Here is a 20,303-nt window from a genome sequence, read left to right as displayed (position 1 = left end):
AACAACACCCACACAAATGTTGTGTACAATGTATAGTGATCCAATGACAGGGGAACACTAATAAACTCATTTACACCAAGATCTATTGATCTATTATTATCTGATACAAGATATACATTTTGCTGCTGTTTTGGTTAGCCACAACGTTCAAATGGTCTCAGAAGTCACCTCTTTAAAGTATGTGTGAACATCAGTGCTCAAAAGTTGAAACTGGGAACAAATAACTTAGATTTAAATAATTACCTCTTTTTTTTTTTTTATCACTTTTTTATTTGGGGTTTTTTTTTCCCCGGGGGAGCAATTTTTGCCCATTTTACAGCAACAGTGAATTCACTGTTACTGTGGGTTGGTGTGTGATTCTCTTTGGTGGCCAATCTTCTTAGCTGCCGCTACCTGCGGAGAGTGTGTTCATATATATATATTTAGCACATGCAATCCTCTTAGACCTTTGGCCGGGATTTGGAGATTTGTCTTCAGCAAAGGATGCCTGTGCCGCTGGCTGTGATCTTGCGGGGGCGCTGTCTTTAGGGAGTTAGGTGACAGTATAAATAGTAGACATTTTCTTCAGTCCATTTAGGGATGGTGTCATGTGAGCATGCAGGAGCCCGTTTCTCAAATGTACAAAGCAGCAGCACTACAGTTGATATGTAGGCTTAGTGCATTTGGGAAGTGAAATATTCACATCACTTCACTTTTATTATTTTACATTTTGCCTTATTTCAACATGGAACTTGATGAGACATCAAGAGAGAATGGAGGTAGAGTTAATCTCGATTAACCCGATGAAACAAAAGTAGCCACTTAGGTGTTGGCCTGCATCCTGACATGGCTTCAAATAGCTGATACGTGACTCTCTGGCGGGAGGCCTTAATCTCGTAATGTCTACTTGTGTGTCGTAAATATCAGAACACTGGAAAGTTCCCACATAGGGGGAAAGAACTGTACCCTTATGTTCACAAAAAGAAAGGATAATGCACTTCCTATTTGTACATCTTGAGAAAATCAAACGGAGTCACTCCAAACCTCATGCTCCCACAATAGAGTTCACCCTCCGTCATCTCTTCAATGCATCATTCCGCTAAATGTGCTTGTAGCTTTCCCGTAAAAGTCTGAGGAAGGTTTTAGGTCAGACGGTATCCGGCCCTCATTTACTTATTTCCCTCTTTGGATAGTCAGTCAAGTCCTGTCTGTACTTTTGTATTGTCATCATAAAGAGCCGTGATGCATATTCTTAACTTCCCGTTTTTGAATCATTTTGAACCGAATGCGGCATTTTTAAAACGACTTCACCTTTTTATACAATACACAAATTTCTCAGAACCAAATGACTTCCAGTTGATTTTCACACTCAACTGGAAAGACTGAATGGAACATGCGCACTTTGCCTCTCTTTTGAAGAGTGTGTTATTTAAAATGTGTTGGAGCTATAAAATTATATATTTTTTAATATATAGACGGTCTGTATATTGTGGATTGACTCATTTTTCACAGCTTTTCCCATTTTAGGTGACTGCAAGTGTTTTGCTTGCTCCAAGACCTTGTTTACCGCATTTATATGTGTGCAATCTCGCCCATTTCTTGAAAGCAATAAACTATAAAGACAACTGTTGGGCGTTTTAGTCCAAGAACAACATCTCCGCTTCCTGTTGTGAAGCACCAGCTTGAAACCACCTCGGCCCGGAATGTTCCGGACAAACGCTGACGCGGGATCCAAGCCCCTCCTGCACTTCCGAGGAACATGTTTTTGTCGTGACACGCACACACACACACGTACATACACACACTTTCAGAGTCACGTGGCATTTGTTTGTTTTCCAAATTACAAAGATTCCCAAACCCCCACATACACATTAAAACAGTTTTGACCATTGACCCCATCTTGAGACCCTTTCAAGACTGAGCTGATTGGTCGCCACTAACCCATGTGTCCTCCTCCCCCTCAGCTATTTCGGAATGTTTGTCACTGAAGGTCCCTGACCCTATCCGAACTACCGTGGAGACTCCAGAACAGGAGAGGGGGGCAGGCAGATTGTGGGAATGAAGGATGAAGGGCGGGACTGTCAGACCCTGAAGGCCTTCGGGAGGGAGAGAGCAAGAGCAGGGATTCTTTTCCCATTTGTGATCTCATGCTTTTATGCGAGTCACTCCACAAGGAGAGGAACGTGTCGCTCCTTCCACAAACTGCCTCCTCCTGAAAATATGGACTATAATCGTAAAGATGGCTAGGGCTGTCACGATCAAATATTTTTGAAATCAATTATTCCATAGATTAGTCGAATAGTCTGATTTAGTTTTATTTGCGTTAAACTGTGTTAAAAACATTTCCCCCCCGATTACTATTAATTAATAAATTATTTTTTATTATTTTTTATCATTTATTGATTGAAAAACACTTAAACTACAGTTGATGTCAGTAGGATTGATGGTCATTGCTCGCCAAAGTAAAAGCAGATGTTTGTAAATGTCTTAATTTGAGGAAACAAAGAAAAAGTCTGTTTTCATGAAAGGCTAGAGAAATCAGAGCATTATTACTTCTCAGACCCTGAAATCAGAAGATCATTATAAATGTTAGTTATGGATACTGTAGCCTGTAAACTTTTATTCAGCATATGCAATGATGTAACTCATTGCGTAACAGCGGCTCACTGTTTGCCCGTCGTGTATTTTCTTTTATTTTGTGTGGTTTCACTTTGGTTTTTGCTGCCAGGTGGGGATTGCAAATAAGAGTGTGTGCGTGTGCGTGTGTGTGTGTGTGTGTGTGTGTGTGTAAAATGATTTCCATCTGAACTGACGCGTTTATGACATTCTGTGAGCTACTTTGGGAGGAAGCTTTTTCCTAAGTGTCAAATTGGATCCGTGTCCCTCTTTTTCATAACTAAGGTGACATCATCCTTATGTTGTGCTTCCCCATTCCTGGTTGGGAATATCACTAACTGGCAAAATGAAGCCTCTCATTTGGGGGCCCGTCCTGGCAGCAATCACACAGTCAAGTGGATCCACATGGACATCTTACTCACAGATTCCCACAATTCCCCATTATGATGTCACTGCGGTGTCACAGCCGCATGTCAGTCTTGGTCAAGGTTCTGAGTGTGTACGTTTTGATCCAAAACAACTGAGGACACTCAGAACTCCCAGAGAGGTTCTGTTCTACCTGTTGCGTAATAGCACAGAGCTGGAGAAGATAGAACTGCAGGAAACTTGACAGAGTGCCAACATCACAAAATGCGCATGAACATGAACCACTTCCTGTTTGCCATCCTTGTATTCCCTTAAATTCCAGAACATCCTGAATGTTGCCAAAATAATACTTAAAGTGATGTGTGTGAGATTTTATCTGATGGGCATTGTGAAAAAGGCTGGAGACAGCATTTTGTCGTGACATATACAGAACAAATGATCCAGTAAAACATTTGGCTTTGAAAAAAAAAATATCCAAGTTTATTTTTTTAGTGTTGTGGTATGCCATTGCCACTACTTTATGTCGTAGCGTTCAAATACACAGGCCAATTTCAGTTATCCATTCTGTATCAGTACCTTACACACAGGACAAATTACCTGGGAAAAAGTTGTCTGATGGGTTGTGTTGCGCTGATGCGGACCTCACATGGCTGAGCTGGGGGGGGGGGGGTCTCTGCATGTGGTGACCCTGGGGGGGCTTGAATCTCACCATGAGGCCAAGTGGAGGGCCGCGCTGATTACATCTTGATTTATTTAGGTGATGTCATACCCCTGTGTGTGTGCGTGCGTGTGTGCGCGTGTGTGTGTGTGTGTGTGTGTGTGTGTGTGTGTGTGTGTGTGTGTGTGTGTGTGTGTGTGTGTGTGTGTGTGTGTGTGTGTGTGTGTGTGTGTGTGTGTGTGTGTGTGTGTGTGTGTGTTTGCGGGCACGCAAGTGTGCTTGCGTGATGTAAGCGAATGCTGCAAAGACCTTGTGTTTATCTTACCTGCACATTCCGGTCACTTTTCAAACACTTATGTGGAAAAAGTGCTCGTACAATGTTAAGATGTTACAAGGTTGTCAAAATATGTTTAACGTTATGTCACAAGGATCTTAGGTTACAATGTTGTCATGCAATATTTGGGACGGGCGGACAGATGAATGTTGTGAAACTACAAGTGTTACAATGTTGGGACTGTGAATTTATTTTATGTTGTCATGATACAATGTAGTGGTGTTGTGATGTTGGTGGGATGATACTGTACAGTTGTGATGTTTAAGAGATGCTGCTTCATCACTAAAGCTGCTACTCAAGCACAAAGCACACAAATTATTGTGAGGTGTGTGCATTTAATTTTCCCCGCAGGCGTCTCTGAGGACTGTAAACTAACTGTGTGAGCTTGCTGACAACACACATCTGCCTAATTATTATCTTCGTCTTCCTCATCACAAATGATAAGGCAGCTGTGTGTGTGACTCATACTTTCCATATTAATAATATTTGTTTAAAGGTCGCAAAACTGAATACAATTCTATAAAGATGTTGTCAACTGGGGCAGTAATAGATTATTAATACAATTATTATAATTATAATTTATAATACACAATGTTACTTTTGGTTTTTACAGTACAGTCGAGCCAGTGTTAAATAACTTGCACTACACTCGCATACAGAGTATGAGGCATGAAATGTATGTGAGTTTCTTATTCCTTCAGGCATCTGTAGGCTGTAAATACTATGATGACTGATCATGACAGCTAGTTAGCTCCCGCATCTTCACTATACAGTATGTACATTGTAATTAGGCAGTATACCGTCTGAATACATGATATATTGTGCAATAATACAATGGAAGGGTTTACAGTAAGTATACAAATGTATGTGTGGCTGTACACTAAGATTTTACAAAACAACTCAAAATATAGTACCAGATTTGGTGCAAATCTGTATGAAGGTGCACATTCAGGATGTGTTTCCCTGCTTTTTTTTTTTTTAAATATCAAAAATTAGATGATTATCAGATTTGGATTTTTGTTTGTTTTTTAGTTTCTACAATCCTGGTGCGAAGCAAATTAAATCACAAACACTTAATTAACCCATGCGCACACACAATCCACAATAAAAGATCCGGTAGTAATCAAAGCGGTCATTTTAACCCCTCCACGGCCATTAACACATTTGTAGCGCTCTAACAAGTTTACCTGTTTGATCAAATAACCTGCGTGAATCCTCTTAATCCTCTTGCCAGCTTTGATTAGCATTTTTCAAGATTATCAAGGCAGACAAAATCACACCAGAAACCAAATCAAAATGCCAAAGTAAAAGAAAAACAGTAAAAGTAACCTGTCAATTACGTATTTGTAAGCTGTTAAACGTATGCAAATACATTTCCTTATGATTTTGTGTATTATGGTTGACATGGTTTGACCAATAAGTGTTTTAACCAACGGGAAATAAAGATGTATGTTTTATTTTGAAAACAACTAATAGGATGTAATTGTCTTCATCAATTATCTTGGTCACGCCACACTTTTGTCTGGAGGAGTGTCAAGCGACAGTCTGTCTGCAAGAGGTTTACTTGGAGGTGTACAACTCCGTCGCCGCCACCACCATCACTACGACAACAACGCTTTCTTCTACTTCTTCTGGTACTCGGGAGGAGTGTCAAGCGACAGTCTGTCTGCAAGAGGTTTACTTGGAGGTATACAACTCCGTCGCCGCCACCATCACCACGACAACAACGCTTTCTTCTACAACAGGATGAAATTATGAAAGGAAAGAGGATGGTGTTGGAACCACGCATCACATTGTAGGTAAATATCTGCCGCACACACACCAGTCAAGAAATCGAGGCTTTATTATTATTATTATTATTATTGTTGTCTTGGCATTAATAACAACGAAGACGTTTAAGAGTGCGCTGTGGACATACAGTGACACACCCTTCGCGAGAAGGAGGCGGCTCACATCTCTGGTTCGCTCAAATTAATGTCAGTGTTGCATTACTGTGACGGAGCTGACGCACGTGAAGATGTTGGTGGGAATAAAAACTGGTGACATCAGAAAAATAAGGAGGAAAGAGAACAAGGGTAGTTTATTGTTATATATGCATGGTATTGTATATGTTTAAGGCTAAGAACAACAACAGTTACAAATGTTGCGTGACAGTTGAGATGGAAAGAGCCAATCAGGAGACTTGAGGAGGTGGAAGCGGCTGATGACGTCACATTTTGCAGAATAGAGAAGAGTGATGAATTGCGTACGTAACGTCACCATCAATGGTCTTAAAGGTAGACGGTTGGCTAAAGTTCTTAACTGTTAAAATCTCCCCTTATCATTACAGTAGACCCCGCATGCGAGTGTGTGTGTGTGTGTGTGTGTGTGTGTGTGTGTGTGTGTGTGTGTGTGTGTGTGTGTGTGTGTGTGTGTGCGTGTGTGTGCGTGTGTGTGCGTGTGTGTGCGCGCGCGTGTGTGTGCGTGCGTGCGTGTGTGTGTGTGTTTGTTATAAATTATAATTTAATAATTGGATTAATAATCTATTACTGCTCCAATTGACAACATCTTTATAGAATTGTATTCAGTTTTGCAACCTTTACAATTTCCAAAAGTGAAAAAAAAAAAAAATCTTTTTGCCCCAAGCCATGATCTGGTGAAAATCGCGTGATCGGCCCCCGATCTCCGATTATCAAATTAGGAGATCGGCAATTTAGACATATGAATGAATTTGACAAACAACCCACTGAAGAAAGTGGTACCTCGATTTACAAATTCCCCAACTTACAAGTATTTCATGTTAGGAGCCATCTCTTGTTTGTGTTTTTCTTTGTGTTAAGAGAGCCTTAAGGTACAAAGTTAAGAATGAGCTTCTGAGTGAAGCTTTCAAAAAATTGCTTTGCAGTACTGTATTTATACCTGCACTTCAGTCAGGGCTCTGACAGTGTCTATTGTTTGCTCAGTGCGAATACAGTTTTTACAGACAGTACGCTCCCCTCTGAGCCCGCACTGTTGGATGAGTCAAATTGTTTAACAGATGTTTAGCGTGGATCCACTGGGAGTTCGATTGGTGTCAATCGATCCTGCTGCATAGTTGTTTTTGGTGGTCTTGTAGCACTAGCCTGGAGAGCCACTTGCCACGAACAGCTCTGGAGCTTGTGAAGAATCTGTAAAAACAGAGTCGTGATCGTTTTTGGCTTATAAACTTTAATGGCAGTCAAATGGAATAATGTTGGTGAGTAAATTACTAGGAATTTATTAATAGACAGCTTCCATAAGCACAAATAGCGTAGGATGCCCACCGATGGTGTGGGGACTGTCGGCATGTCCCAACAATACAGTACTGTATTTACATTTACATACAAATTTCAAAAGTAGCTAAATTTGTTGCCAAGTTGCTTGCGTAATATGAAAGGTTGTCAAATCTGGCAACAAAAATGCAAAATTAGCTTTAATGGTGCAGAAGTGCTGTAATTGGTGCTCTCACGCGTTCCTTCACGTGTGTGCATCTCAGTAAGTAGAGGATGACAAGTGAGTCAACAGCTGAAAAAAGAGGAGAAGAAGGGGGGCCGTATGGTCTTGGCTCCAAAAAGAATGCTTAGAGCACAACCAGATGTCATATTGATGTCATCACCAGGTGGCGGAGCGCGTGTTTATTTATTTGTTTGTTTGTTTATTTGTTTGTGACCAAAGTCAGAGGAAAACATTAAAAAAGATTCTACAGTTGAAGTGCACACATCTGCTCTTAAAACTTTTTCCAACTACTTTTTGAATTGGCAAAAAGCCAATTAAAAGGCAAAACCCACGTGCAATGTGTTAAAACTTTGATTCTTACACACCCACTAACATTGTCTTCGGGATGACATTTTATTATGTCCCTAATGAAGTGGCCAGTGAATGTACAGTGTGTGTGGCTTTCTGTGTGTGCAATTGATACAATTCCAGGGACCGTTGGACACAAAACAGATAAAACTGTGTATGAGTGTGAACATTCACAGGGCAGCTTCACATGCCATCGTCATGACGACATCAACTGAAAACTCTCTCACTGATTGTAACTTGGCCAAACCCCACAAATACAACGTTTGCTTACTGAGGAAAATCATTGGTGGCTGCTTTTGAAGGAATCATATTCTATGAAAGTTCTACTAAAAATAAATACATTAATACAAATCCCATTGATTAAATATAAATAACATTAAATATATTTGAAAATGTTATCGAATGATTTAAGGATGTATAAAATACATACAAATTACGTATATCAAAGGAATAAAAGGGGCCACATTTGAATTTTAATAGACAAATGGGCCAGGTCATTCAAAGATGAGGTAAAAAAAAAAAATTGTGAGCATTTATACAGTATATAATGTTTGTGTTTATAAGTTTATGAATAAGTCATGCTCATTTTAAATTCCGTTGTTATAATTCATTTAATCATAATTAAACGGTTTAATACAACAACAATAATAATAAACGTACATTTTCTCTCTGCTCAGATTCCAAAACACGACAAAGAGGTCTCCCAGAGGACTTTGCGCCATCCTGGGTGTGGAAGAGTCTTCTTGGACCGATTGCGTGCCATCTTGGTGGTGTCTGCGACTGCTTCGGAGCACGCCCGAGTGGTCTGAGGTGTCCGGCGGAGGCGGCCAGTTGCCCCGTAGGATGCCCGCCAAGACCCCTATATATCTTAAGACCACCACACCCAAACGAGGCAAGAAGCCCAAACTTCGCGACGTTCTGTCTGGTGATATGATCAGTCCACCTTTAGGTGATGTGCGCCACAGCGCCCACGTGGGTCCGCAAGGTCAGCAAGACATGTTCGGCGACGTGGGCTTCCTAAGGGGCAAAATGGACATGTTACCGGCACGTAATGGCGACACCCGCTCGCACAGCGTGGATGGACGGCACGGGGATGAGGCCGCCGCCTCGGACTACTCCTACAACGGATTCCATTACCAGCATTCATCCTCTGGTTTGTTGAAGACCACCATCTCCATGCCCGTCTTCATTGCCCACGAGCAAGCGCCACCAAAACCACCACGCCTGCACCTGGACGACGTCAAACAGCGCCACCTACAACCTGCAGATGGTCCTGACAAGCAGCAGGGGCAGCGTTCCTCAAAGCACGGTGGTCTGGACATCTCCCTGTCGCCGTCCCTCCGCCGACTGGTTCCCTCGTCCGGATCTTTCTCTGAGGTGTCGTCGGAGGAGTCGGGGTCGGACGGCTGCGGGCCCCCAGATGAGCGGCGAGGCCTCAGTCTGGACTCGTACACCGGTCTGAGCAACGAGGACCTGCGCAGCGATTCACCGTGCGGACTCTTCCTGCGATCAGACTCTGTGGCGGGTCTGGACCTTGACCTGGATCTGGGGCCCTCCATCCTTGATGATGTTCTGAGGATCATGGACCGTTACAAGGACGTGGACCACCGATGTGAGCTGTGAGGTGGACGATAAAGCCTTTTTCTCAGTTGATTTATTAAAAGAACTGATGACAGGGCAGACATTTTGGATGCAGCAATTTCAGATACTATTTAAAGTTCTTAACTGTTTTCACAAATGAATTAAATGTACTATTACATTATTCCTCAAATATTTAACCACACAACACCCTAAAATGACAAGATGACTTTTTTGAATTTTTGCAAGATTGTTAAAAATAATGAAATGTGGAAAAGGTGAACCACTGTGAATGACTCATGCTTCACTTTTTTCCATATTTCGTTATGTTACAACCTAATTCCAGAATGAATTAAATGTGAATATAAGAATTCATACACACAATACTCATATGACGAACATTTTTGTAAGTTTGTTACAAAAATTAATAAAGCCTAGCAAATGTAAGTTGTATAACGCATTTAAAAAGCATTCGCAATGCTTCACTTACTTGATGTTACAGCCTTTTTCCAAATTGTATTCCCTTAAAAAGTCTACACACAACACCCCAGAATGACAATGTGGAAAACGTATTATTTAATTAAATATTATTATTATTATTATTGCAAATGAATGGTATAAAATCTGAAGTCTAATTGTGTGCTCCAGAGCAAAACAAAAAAATCTAAACACAACACTCCATGATGCAAATATTTTTTTCAATGTATTACTCCAAAAAATACATAGACATAAAAATGAAAATTGAGCTTTGGTGGATCTTGTGATAAATCTTTTATTTTTTTTATTTTTAGCAAATTAGCCCAAATATCCACATTTGTTTTTTCGTGAAGTATCATGTATAGATTTTGAGGGGGATTTTGTTTTTCTTTTGGAGTAAGGCTGTAACAAAATGTTGAATCATGAAAGCGCTATGAATACTTTGCAGATACACTGTCATTGCTGGGAGGCGACAGGCTCAGGCTGGACCCCAAGAGCCTTATCGCAGACATCTTCAATACCCGTTAGTGACATTTTATCTCATGTGAAGATGTGAAGACTTAATCACACTAATACTTTCTACCTAATAGGCAACATAGGCATATTTCTCACAATTTACACACTTTCCAGGTGTTTTACTAACACATCTGTGGTATACATCTGTGGCATTCTTTTGTCAAACTAGCAAAACAAATTCGTCACTCCCATCAATATTGTCTTTTAAGCTTAAGTGTTTCAGAAGCTAATGGAATAACGCTTTTACATACTACGTGCTTCTTGTCCAACTAATGTTGACTGACCCATAATTACAGTCACCTCTTGTTTGTCAAGTCATGCATGCTGTGTACAGTTCTACGAATGTATCAATAAAAATCTTCCAATTGTAAAAATAAGAGTCTAATATGTTTCATTGCATGTAAGTTACATTTCTTATGTATGAGGCAAGTGTAGCATGTCTTTTGGCGATAATTATGCTCTTATATTTTATATAATAACTGTCAATAAACAAATGATATGCCATAAAATATAAATGCTTCAAATCAATAGACAGGTAATTCAACTTAGAAAAATGTAGTTATGTAAACCATTTTATGAAAGCCATTCCTTCGTAATTAAAAACTTTACATTAATATGCATTAATATTCATTTAAAATATCATTCAATATGTAAAAAATGTTCTTATATAAACAGCAAATATTGAATTAATTTAAGAAATACCATTATTAAATATCGTGTTATCGTATCAGTTAGTCAATAAATATTTTTTCAAGATGAAATTTCCCGATTAATTAAAGAGGACAGTTTCTATTTGTTGTTGTATGTACGCCCATGTTACACTAGGTGGCAGTACAAAGAAATGCGTCGTGAATTTACAACGCAAATAAGAAAAAGCCAAATGTCCGTGCAGGGACTTCCTTCACAGCAAACTCATCTATGAAAGATTCTAAATGAAAAAAAGTTCATAGTGTCATAGAAGAGGAGACATTTCGCAACAATGAAGTGAGTATTCTGCGTGGTTCACTTTGACCTTATTCTATTTAAACGCCTGTGGCGTGACTGCCTTGGCCGGGGTCTTGAGCTTGCTACGCGCTAACTGGAAGCTAGCTTGTTTTAAAAAAGGCCTTTTCTAAATTATTATTTCAGGCTCAACATCGACGGTCTGTTGGTGTATTTTCCCTATGATTACATATATCCTGAACAATACTCGTACATGCTGGAGCTCAAGAGGACGCTGGACGCTAAGGTAGGAGAAGTACAAGCCATTTCTAACAATACCAATAATGACTTGGGCTGATATGCCGTAGCGCATGTTGTTGTTACGCACGTCCGTTGAGGTTCTGTTTTTTTTCTGCTCTCTCTCTGTAGCATAGTCAGTCTATTGTGACACACCTGCATCCCCTTTTCTTCCGCAATACAATATGATGCATGTAACTCGTAATGATAGCCAAACACAGTAAATTTGGTATATGTTACAATGGAAAAAACGAATTGTATTCATGTTGTACTTTCAGGGACATGGCGTCCTGGAGATGCCGTCAGGAACCGGCAAGACCATTTCGCTGTTGTCGCTTATTGTTGCATACCAACGGGTGAGTTTCGCCCAGTGTTTATATTGTGGTCCGGTTGCTTGCCTGAGAGCTTCAAGCTTTTTCTCCTCAGGCCTTCCCTTTGGAAGTCACCAAGCTCATCTACTGCTCCAGAACAGTCCCCGAGATTGAGAAGGTGACTCAAGTCAGCTCCATCAAACATTGACACATGCAGTAGAAGGCATAACTGCTGGTTCACTTTTTGATGATGTATGTGTTTAGGTGGTGGAGGAGCTGAGGAAGCTGATGGAGTTTTGTTCCAAGGAGACAGGCGAGAAAAACAACTTTTTAGCTCTGGCACTCTCCTCCCGCAAGAACCTTTGCATCCACCCGGAGGTAAGCCGTCAAGCCCTCGCCAGTGTGAAAATACCCTGAAACCACGTCACTAGATAATTAAACAATTTGCATACTTAAAAATCCACATAAATAATTAAAAATGCTGTTTCATGAACAAAATTATTAAATGACCACTATATTTGTACCCCCCCACACACACATTGCAATGATTTGATATTCCTTTGCAAATCGCTATTGCAGGTGAGCAGCCTGCGCTTTGGCAAGGAGGTGGACAGCAAGTGTCACAGTCTGACAGCATCGTACATTCGCGCCCAACATCACAGCAACCCCAACCAGCCCGTCTGTCGCTTCTATGAGGTAACACCACCACCGCACGCCACACGCCTTCGTCTACTTCCTGCTTGACGAAATGTGACCAAAGCTCTCCGCTGCGCCCGGCAGGAGTTTGACGCTGTGGGCCGGCAAGTGCCCCTTCCCCCGGGCGTCTACAACCTGGATGACTTGAAGGACTTTGGCCGCAGAAAAGGATGGTGTCCCTACTACCTGGCACGCTACTCGGTACAAACAGGAAACATGATGCCAACCCAGCAACTCTTTCACACAGAAATCTTGTCAAGTCACCCCAATAGAGCCATAACAAAATATTTGTACTCAAAACCCAGCAAAGGCAGGGTATTGATGAAATAAACAATGCTGGAAACATAAGTTTCTTGATGGAGATTCCAATCGTATCCATGTTTGCGTTGTGGTCAGATCTTGCACGCCAACATCGTGGTGTACAGCTACCACTACCTGCTGGACCCCAAGATAGCAGACCTGGTGTCCAAGGAGCTGGCCAAGCAGTCTGTGGTGGTCTTTGACGAGGCGCACAACATCGGTCAGTGTCACCCCACTGTTTTGTGTACAGCTGAAATTTGCCACATAACTCACACGGCATTTCCCTGTCCTCGGCAGACAACGTGTGCATCGACTCCATGAGCGTCAACATCACCAGGCGGATGTTGGACCGTTGCCAGGGTAATGTGGATACCCTGCAGAACACCATACACAAGTAAGAACGTGTCAGCTATGGCTTTAGTTTGTGGAGGAACTCAAGGTTTCCTAGTGCTTGAGGTGGAAATGCAGTTTAGGAGTTCAGGAGAAGACACAAGTTGAGGCAATCAGCTTCCTGCCTTTGACAGAATCAAAGAGACAGACGCTGCCAAACTGAAGGAGGAATATCGACGGCTGGTGGAGGGCTTAAAGGAAGCCAACGTTGCCCGGGAGACGGACGTCTACCTAGCCAATCCTGTGCTGCCTGACGAAATCCTGAAAGGTAAAAGACAGACCCTGACATGAATATTGTGAGTTTTCCGATTGACTGATCGGTTGCCTGATGGCCACAGAGGCCATTCCCGGTACTATCCGTACCGCCGAGCACTTTGTGGGCTTCCTGAGGCGCTTCATGGAGTACTTGAAGTCCCGCCTGAGGGTGCAGCATGTGGTCCAGGAAAGCGCCCCGCAGTTCCTCAAAGACATCTTTGACAAAGTCTGCATCGACCGCAAGCCACTCAGGTCACCACCGCTGCTTTCACTTACTTCTCCCGTGACATGTGACATGATTCCTCACTCCTGATTGGATGGTATCTTGCAGGTTTTGTGCCGAGCGTCTGCAGTCGCTGTTACGGACGCTGGAGATCACGGACATCGCTGACTTCTCTGCCATCACGCTCATTTCCAACTTTGCCACGCTTGTCAGCACCTACAGTCAAGGTGCGCTCAGCAATGGATTCACGGGCCCCCCTGATGCTTTGTTCAAACATTCATTGTTCTTGAGGCAAACTTTGGAATTTTCATTTCTCCTCAAAGGTTTCACCATCATCATTGAGCCCTTCGAAGACAGAACGCCAACCATCGCCAACCCTGTGTTGCATTTCAGGTAGGTGGCTCTGCAGTTTTGCATTTCTGCCAGCCGCAGAACTGGTGGGGATTTGTAACACAACGTTTGGGGTTGAAGTCTTTTTTGCAGCAAAACCACATTGACTCTCATATTAAAGGTGATGTTGAGGGTTTTGTAGATTTAATGTTTGGGCAACATGCGTTTAATGAGGACACAAACTACACACCAAATACCGAGTGACATTTCTCATATTTTTTAATCATATCAGTCACACCAACATTTACATTTTGAACAGATTGTTCAACCTTGGAGGAGGGCTTTCCGCGCATTTTAGTTTGAAACGGACCTTTGGGGGGAAAAAATCCCTAAAAAATGAAAAGGTCTTTTGCTTCTTTTGTGGAAAAACATCTTTTAATTTTTAAGAGAAAATGTAAGATTCAGAGAAAAACATATTTTAAGAGTCTTTGATTTTAGTGAAAAAAGTCCTATTTATTTATTTAGTTGATGGCGTTTGATTGTACAGAAATATATTTTCTCGGTTAATCTGTAGGTTTTTGATAGGAAAAATATTTTACAACATACTACATGATCTCTGACTTGTCTGCTTTTTCCTCAGCTGCATGGACCCGTCCATCGCCATCAAACCCGTCTTTCAAAGGTTTCAGTCGGTCATCATCACATCAGGGGTAAGTCTTTGGACCACCATGTTTGGGTTTCGTTCAAACTCTTCATTACCATCTTCACATTTGTCCTAGCCAGACACTGTCCCCACTGGACATCTACCCTCGCATCTTGGACTTCCGACCTGTCACCATTGCGTCTTTCACCATGACACTGGCGCGAACCTGCCTCTGCCCGCTGGTGTGTATGGAAAGCTTCAGGATTAAGCTCGAGATGTGAACTTTTGACTTTTTTGCAACCACAAAATACAAAATTGTGACCAATTGGGTTTATTGTGTGCACAAGATGATAATTTATGAGTTTAATGTCTGTTCCTATCAATATTTTTTACATCTGGGTAAGCTAATGGAGTGCATATTTGCTAAGAACTGCAATCTGCATTGTGGTCTCTGCCTTACATTTTCTCAAGAAGATGCCCTCGATAGTGTTGTCCAGGAATAATATTAGTATTTTGTGACAACTCGGTGCCTATTTTTGGCCTCATTTTTTAACTTCATGGCCACACACAAGCATTTTGTGCATGCATAATATGTATACTGAGGCCGCAGTTGCTGCCATCAACCCAGCCCCCCGCCCATCCCTGTGCATTTCTGCCGTCCGGACTTGTTTTGCATTCCTTCGGTTTTTCCAGATTGTCGGGCGTGGAAACGACCAGGTGGCTCTGAGCTCCAAGTTTGAGACCAGAGAGGATTTTGGTGAGTAGAAAAACATTATGATTAGTTCAAGTGTAACACAAGTGTGTGCTTGTGTGTGTACATTTTAAGCACAAATTAATCAACTTCAACTTGGTTAAATGGGGCCCTGCAAAATGGTATTTGAAAATTGTCTTGAGCTGTGCCATTGACACATTTTTTTTATTTTTTTCCCCTAGCTGTGATCCGTAATTATGGCAACTTGCTCCTGGAGATGTCCGCTGTGGTTCCTGATGGCATTGTGGCATTTTTCACTAGCTACGTCTACATGGAGAACATCGTGGCGTCCTGGTACGAGCAGGTCAGTGTTTCATTCACTCATAAGCTTCTGTTAAAATTGTGCTGACCTTGCAACTACATTGTGTTTTCAGGGAATTCTGGAGAACATTCAGAAGAACAAGCTGATATTCATCGAGACGCAGGATGCCGCTGAGACCAGCATGGCCTTAGAAAAGTACCAGGAGGTGATGTCCACATCCTGGTCAGGCCTGAAAGGGTCTTTGCCAGTCAACTTCTCCCCGCTCTTCTCTCTTTGTCTTTACAGGCGTGCGAGAACGGCAGAGGAGCCATCCTGCTGTCCGTGGCACGAGGGAAAGTGTCTGAGGGGATTGATTTCGGTAAGTGTGGGGAAAAAATGGAATGTCGTAGTGTTCCCTCAAAGTACAACAACAATGTCCTGATGAATTCGCATTAAGGGACCCACGTGAAAGAAAAGGTTGAATTTAAAAAGAAAAAGGTGATATTTTTCCCAGAATAAGCTTTTCAAGTACTTTTTGGGAGGCAGTAATTATTTGAGATTAGTTACTTTTATTTAGGAATAAATATTTTCTGGCATTTTTTTGCGGGGAAAATTTTTATGATTTAGGTGAATATTTTTGCAAGAAATAAAATTATATAACATCTTTTTTTGAGGGAAGTGTTTTGGGTGTTTGTTTTTTTAACTAAAAAAGCCATAACTCGTAAGGATATGTAAATACGTGGAAAACATTCAGTAAATGTTTTGTTTGTGATTAGTGCACCACTTTGGCCGAGCCGTGATCATGTTTGGCGTTCCATATGTTTACACGCAGAGCCGCATCCTCAAGGTAACATCTATCCACCTTCCTCTTGTAGCGTATTAACACTGAAATCGTATTGACATGGCACGGCTGTCTTCGGTGCTGCAGGCCCGTCTGGAGTACTTGCGAGACCAGTTCCAGATCCGAGAGAACGACTTCCTCACCTTCGACGCCATGCGACACGCCGCGCAGTGTGTCGGCCGAGCCATCAGAGGAAAGACCGACTATGGGCTCATGATTTTTGCTGATAAGGTAATTTGGAGGTTTTTTTGCATTCTGAGACATGAGGTTGGTTGTTGGATCAAAATAAGGACACTGATAAGATAGATTTTGAGATAGCTGAGCTCATGCCTGATACAGCAGCTAATAGAGCAGTGCCCCACCACATTCAGCAAATGGCATTGCTGTGACTTATGCAAGACTTGTCAATCATCATCAACGAAAATAATTAAACGTGTCACTTGAATCTACTACTGTGTGAGGCCATGCAGCCTCTTACCACAAAGAAAAAATGTGAAGTCTTTTTGTCATCCAAAATCCTAAGGGAAAAATTATTTTCAAGGGAAGTCATATTTTAAAATAGTTGTGATCATATAGGAATGCAATATTTTGTGTTTTGTGTAATGATGTTGTAATTTTTATTTCAATAAAGTCTTTAAAGTCACCAACAGCTTCGTACTCCAGGCTGTTAGGATCTTGAACTCTCTCCCCCCTTCTGCGTAGCGTCCTGTACTTTTGCGCTATATTCTGACTGTCTGCTGTATGCACACTTGCTCCGTTTTGCTCCTCTTATTTATTTATTTATTTATTGTGTTATTTGTTTATTTATTATTTATTCATCACTCTTATTATTCATTGTTTGTGCCTTCTTGTTTTTATTTTGTGTTGTATGTCGTGTACTATGTCTTGTCACCGTGGGATAGTGGAAACGTAATTTCGATTTCTTTGTGTGTGAAGAGGTTGACAATAAAGCAGACTTTGACTTTGACTTTCTGGGGAGAAAAAAGTTTAAATCTGAGACTAATGTTAGAAAAGGTATAATTCATTAAGTGTCAGTAGTTTCTTTCATACTTTCTTTTCCTTTCTTTATTGTATGAGACAGTTGCCGTTTCATTCAAATGTTTTACGCATATTTTGCGTGGCAGCAACACTTTAAAATATGTCACATGACCAGGAGAAAATAGTTTTCCTCATATATAAGTAGCTACTGTGCATCCATTTTGTATTTTCTGTTTGCACGTTTGTGATGGCCTTCCTCGTCTTCTATTTCTGCTGCAGCGTTATGCCCGAGCGGACAAGCGCGGGAAGCTTCCTCGCTGGATCCAGGAGCACATTAACGACGGTAGTCTCAACCTCACTGTGGATGAGACGGTTCAACTGTCCAAGCATTTCCTCAGACAGATGGCTCAGCCCTTCAGACAGGTGAAGCGACGCACCACAGTCAACTCCTATTTCGATGCCCTAGCTACACTCGCATTAGAGGAAAATCCACAAAGTAGACAGTCCCTCATGCTTGAAACAGATTAAAATTATTAAAACATACCAAAACTCAGTAAAAACAATTTAAAGTATTCCCTTAGTGGCTATCCTCACTCTGGGTTTTCCAAATAAATAGTATGCTTGCTTCAAGCTGTTTGTTACATCCAGTTGAAATTTTTGTAAAGCCAACACATAAAACAGAATTATTTAAACACTAAATTGTTCAACCGTTCTATCCTTTGTCTTTCCAATGTTCCCTAGCTTAATGTCAACCTAAAATGTAAAGCGCCACAGACTATTCTGGTGATAATAAACTGAGCATTACTGCTTCTCATCAGGCAGACAAGATAAGCTGCATTTAACTAGCTGTCCACATATTGTTAATTGTTCTATGCACCATGTCGCCACCTGCTGCACAGGAAGACCAGCTGGGTCTGTCTCTACTGACAGTGGAGCAGCTGCAGTCAGAGGACATGCTGAAGAAGATTGCTCAGATGGCTCATCAGAGCTAAGAGAACTCCGATTGACTAATAATTCATGTTGTGAGTGTAAAGCAGTGACATGACTGCAAAGTCATTTTGCGCACTGTCTGTTGTGCAGACATTTTTCTACTCAAAATGTTCATTTGACATTATGTAGATCTTGTCTTTTTTTCAATTTCACCAGGATCAGTATCACTGTTTGGGCCTTTAGTGTCCTTATAACTCACTCACTCACTCACTCATCATGAAAAATGTAGAAGAATAAAGCAACTCTGAGGTCTTATTACAGGAGGCCAAATATTTGCACACGCATCAGTACAATGGTACCATTTTGGTACTCACTACACTGTTTCCTTTGCATTGTTTCATTGTATACAATTTATTTGATGAACTGAACGAATCTGTGTGTGAACAAGTCAGTGAGTGATTTGTATTTCCAGTTCATAGCGAGTACGGATCAGTGAGGGAACGAATCCTGACTTTCCCGTTGGCGAACGAGTTAATGGGTGAACTGCCTTCCCGTGCATCAACGGATCAGTCAGTGAACGTGTTGCGTCTCCTGGCGTGGCCATATATATGTATATGGTGTGGATATATTATTTTATTATTTTTTAAATAAACATTTATGTTAAAACTTGTCTGGTGTTTTATTCCTTGTTTTTATATTCGCCAATTAAAACATAAAAATCACACATTTGGTTGTGGCACTTTTCACTTTCCGTGAAGGTTTCACCATGCTTTTTCCCTAATGAAGTGGCCTGTGGTTAGGTACGCCTGAAAATGGCGGTGTACCTAATATAGTGTCCGAATGACATCACAGATCAAACAGCCAATCAGAAAGTGGGGGTGAGGGCGGGTGTGGCACTTTTCACTTTCATTTAAGCTTTGACCATGATTTTTCCCTAATGAAGTGGCCCGTGATTAGGTACACCTGAAAATGGCGGTGTACCTAATAGGGTGTCCGAATGACGTCACAGATCAAACAGCCAATCAGAAAGTGGGGATGAGGGCGGGTGTGGCACTTTTCACTTAAACCAGGGGTGCCGACCTCCAGTCCTCGAAGGGCCGCGTTCCAACATGTTTTCCAAGTGACCCTCGTTAAGCGCACCTGCGTGAAAAGTTTTAGCTTCTTTCACGTTCTGCAGGAGCTAAAACTTTTCACGCAGGTGCACTTAACGAGGTAATCACACGGACACTCCATTAGGTACACCGCCATTTTCAAGTGTACCTCATAACAGGCCACTTTATTAGGGAAATATCATGGTCAAAGGTCACAGGTGTCAAGCTCTAGTCCTCGGGGCCGCGTTCCAACATGTTTTCCAAGTGACCCTCGTTAAGCGCACCTGCGTGAAAAGTTTTAGCTTCTTTCACGTTCTGCAGGAGCTAAAACTTTTCACGCAGGTGCACTTAACGAGGTAATCACACGGACACTCCATTAGGTACACCGCCATTTTCAAGTGTACCTCATAACAGGCCACTTTATTAGGGAAATATCATGGTCAAAGGTCACAGGTGTCAAGCTCTAGTCCTCGGGGCCGCGCTCCAATGTGTTTTCCAAGTGACCCTCGTTAAGCGCACCTGCGTGAAAAGTTTTAGCTCCTGCAGAACGTGAAAGAAGCTAAAACTTTTCACGCAGGTGCGCTTAACGAGGGTCACTTGGAAAACATGTTGGAACGCGGCCCCGAGGACTAGAGCTTGACACCTGTGACCTTTGACCATGATATTTCCCTAATAAAGTGGCCTGTTATTAGGTACACTTGAAAATGGCGGTGTACCTAATGGAGTGTCCGTGTGATTACCTCGTTAAGTGCACCTGCGTGAAAAGTTTTAGCTTCTTTC

At 41.7% G+C, this 20,303-nt stretch overlaps 2 protein-coding genes across 5 annotated transcripts; both read left to right on the top strand.

Annotated features, from left to right (window-relative positions):
- Nucleotides 1–5,469: 5,469 nt before the first annotated feature.
- Nucleotides 5,470–10,699, top strand: zgc:154093 (uncharacterized protein LOC777623 homolog). Of its 2 annotated transcripts, XM_037267535.1 has the most exons (3): nucleotides 5,470–5,640; nucleotides 5,699–5,748; nucleotides 8,432–10,699. In XM_037267535.1, exons 2-3 carry the CDS (start codon nucleotides 5,708–5,710, stop codon nucleotides 9,375–9,377), a joined length of 987 nt encoding a protein of 328 aa, XP_037123430.1. In that variant the 5' UTR covers nucleotides 5,470–5,640; nucleotides 5,699–5,707; the 3' UTR covers nucleotides 9,378–10,699. The 2 variants fall into 2 exon arrangements, with proteins under 2 accessions (XP_037123430.1, XP_037123431.1); XM_037267536.1 differs by lacking the exon at nucleotides 5,699–5,748.
- Nucleotides 10,700–11,167: 468 nt separating this feature from the next.
- ercc2 (excision repair cross-complementation group 2) lies at nucleotides 11,168–19,014 on the top strand. Of its 3 annotated transcripts, XM_037267528.1 has the most exons (23): nucleotides 11,168–11,309; nucleotides 11,454–11,553; nucleotides 11,822–11,899; nucleotides 11,970–12,032; nucleotides 12,119–12,232; nucleotides 12,434–12,550; nucleotides 12,635–12,751; nucleotides 12,947–13,070; nucleotides 13,148–13,244; nucleotides 13,375–13,508; nucleotides 13,579–13,747; nucleotides 13,827–13,945; nucleotides 14,042–14,111; nucleotides 14,689–14,758; nucleotides 14,832–14,933; nucleotides 15,385–15,448; nucleotides 15,625–15,746; nucleotides 15,817–15,909; nucleotides 15,990–16,062; nucleotides 16,460–16,530; nucleotides 16,612–16,755; nucleotides 17,782–17,925; nucleotides 18,402–19,014. In XM_037267528.1, the coding sequence occupies exons 1-23, from the start codon at nucleotides 11,305–11,307 to the stop codon at nucleotides 18,492–18,494; spliced, it is 2,283 nt and encodes a 760-aa protein (XP_037123423.1). In that variant the 5' UTR covers nucleotides 11,168–11,304; the 3' UTR covers nucleotides 18,495–19,014. The 3 variants fall into 3 exon arrangements, with proteins under 3 accessions (XP_037123423.1, XP_037123425.1, XP_037123426.1); XM_037267530.1 differs by lacking the exon at nucleotides 11,454–11,553; XM_037267531.1 differs by lacking the exons at nucleotides 15,817–15,909; nucleotides 15,990–16,062; nucleotides 16,460–16,530; ... (1 more) ...; nucleotides 17,782–17,925; nucleotides 18,402–19,014 and having other exon boundaries at nucleotides 14,828–14,933.
- The last annotated feature ends 1,289 nt before the right edge of the window (nucleotides 19,015–20,303 follow it).

The sequence above is a fragment of the Syngnathus acus genome, chromosome 13, assembly GCF_901709675.1.
Source record: "Syngnathus acus chromosome 13, fSynAcu1.2, whole genome shotgun sequence".
Taxonomy (NCBI): domain Eukaryota; kingdom Metazoa; phylum Chordata; class Actinopteri; order Syngnathiformes; family Syngnathidae; genus Syngnathus; species Syngnathus acus.
This window is presented reverse-complemented; position numbering and strand designations above follow the sequence as displayed.

Excerpts from the sequence above, each read along its gene's own strand:
- zgc:154093 (XM_037267535.1), top strand. The coding sequence starts at position 5,708 with ATGAAAGGAAAGAGGATGGTGTTGGAACCACGCATCACATT. Across the intron at positions 5,749-8,431 it reads TTGGAACCACGCATCACATT|ATTCCAAAACACGACAAAGA; the intron begins GTAGGTAAATAT and ends CTCTCTGCTCAG.
- ercc2 (XM_037267528.1), top strand. Across the intron at positions 13,509-13,578 it reads GCCTGACGAAATCCTGAAAG|AGGCCATTCCCGGTACTATC; the intron begins GTAAAAGACAGA and ends TGATGGCCACAG. Across the intron at positions 15,449-15,624 it reads TGAGACCAGAGAGGATTTTG|CTGTGATCCGTAATTATGGC; the intron begins GTGAGTAGAAAA and ends TTTTTCCCCTAG.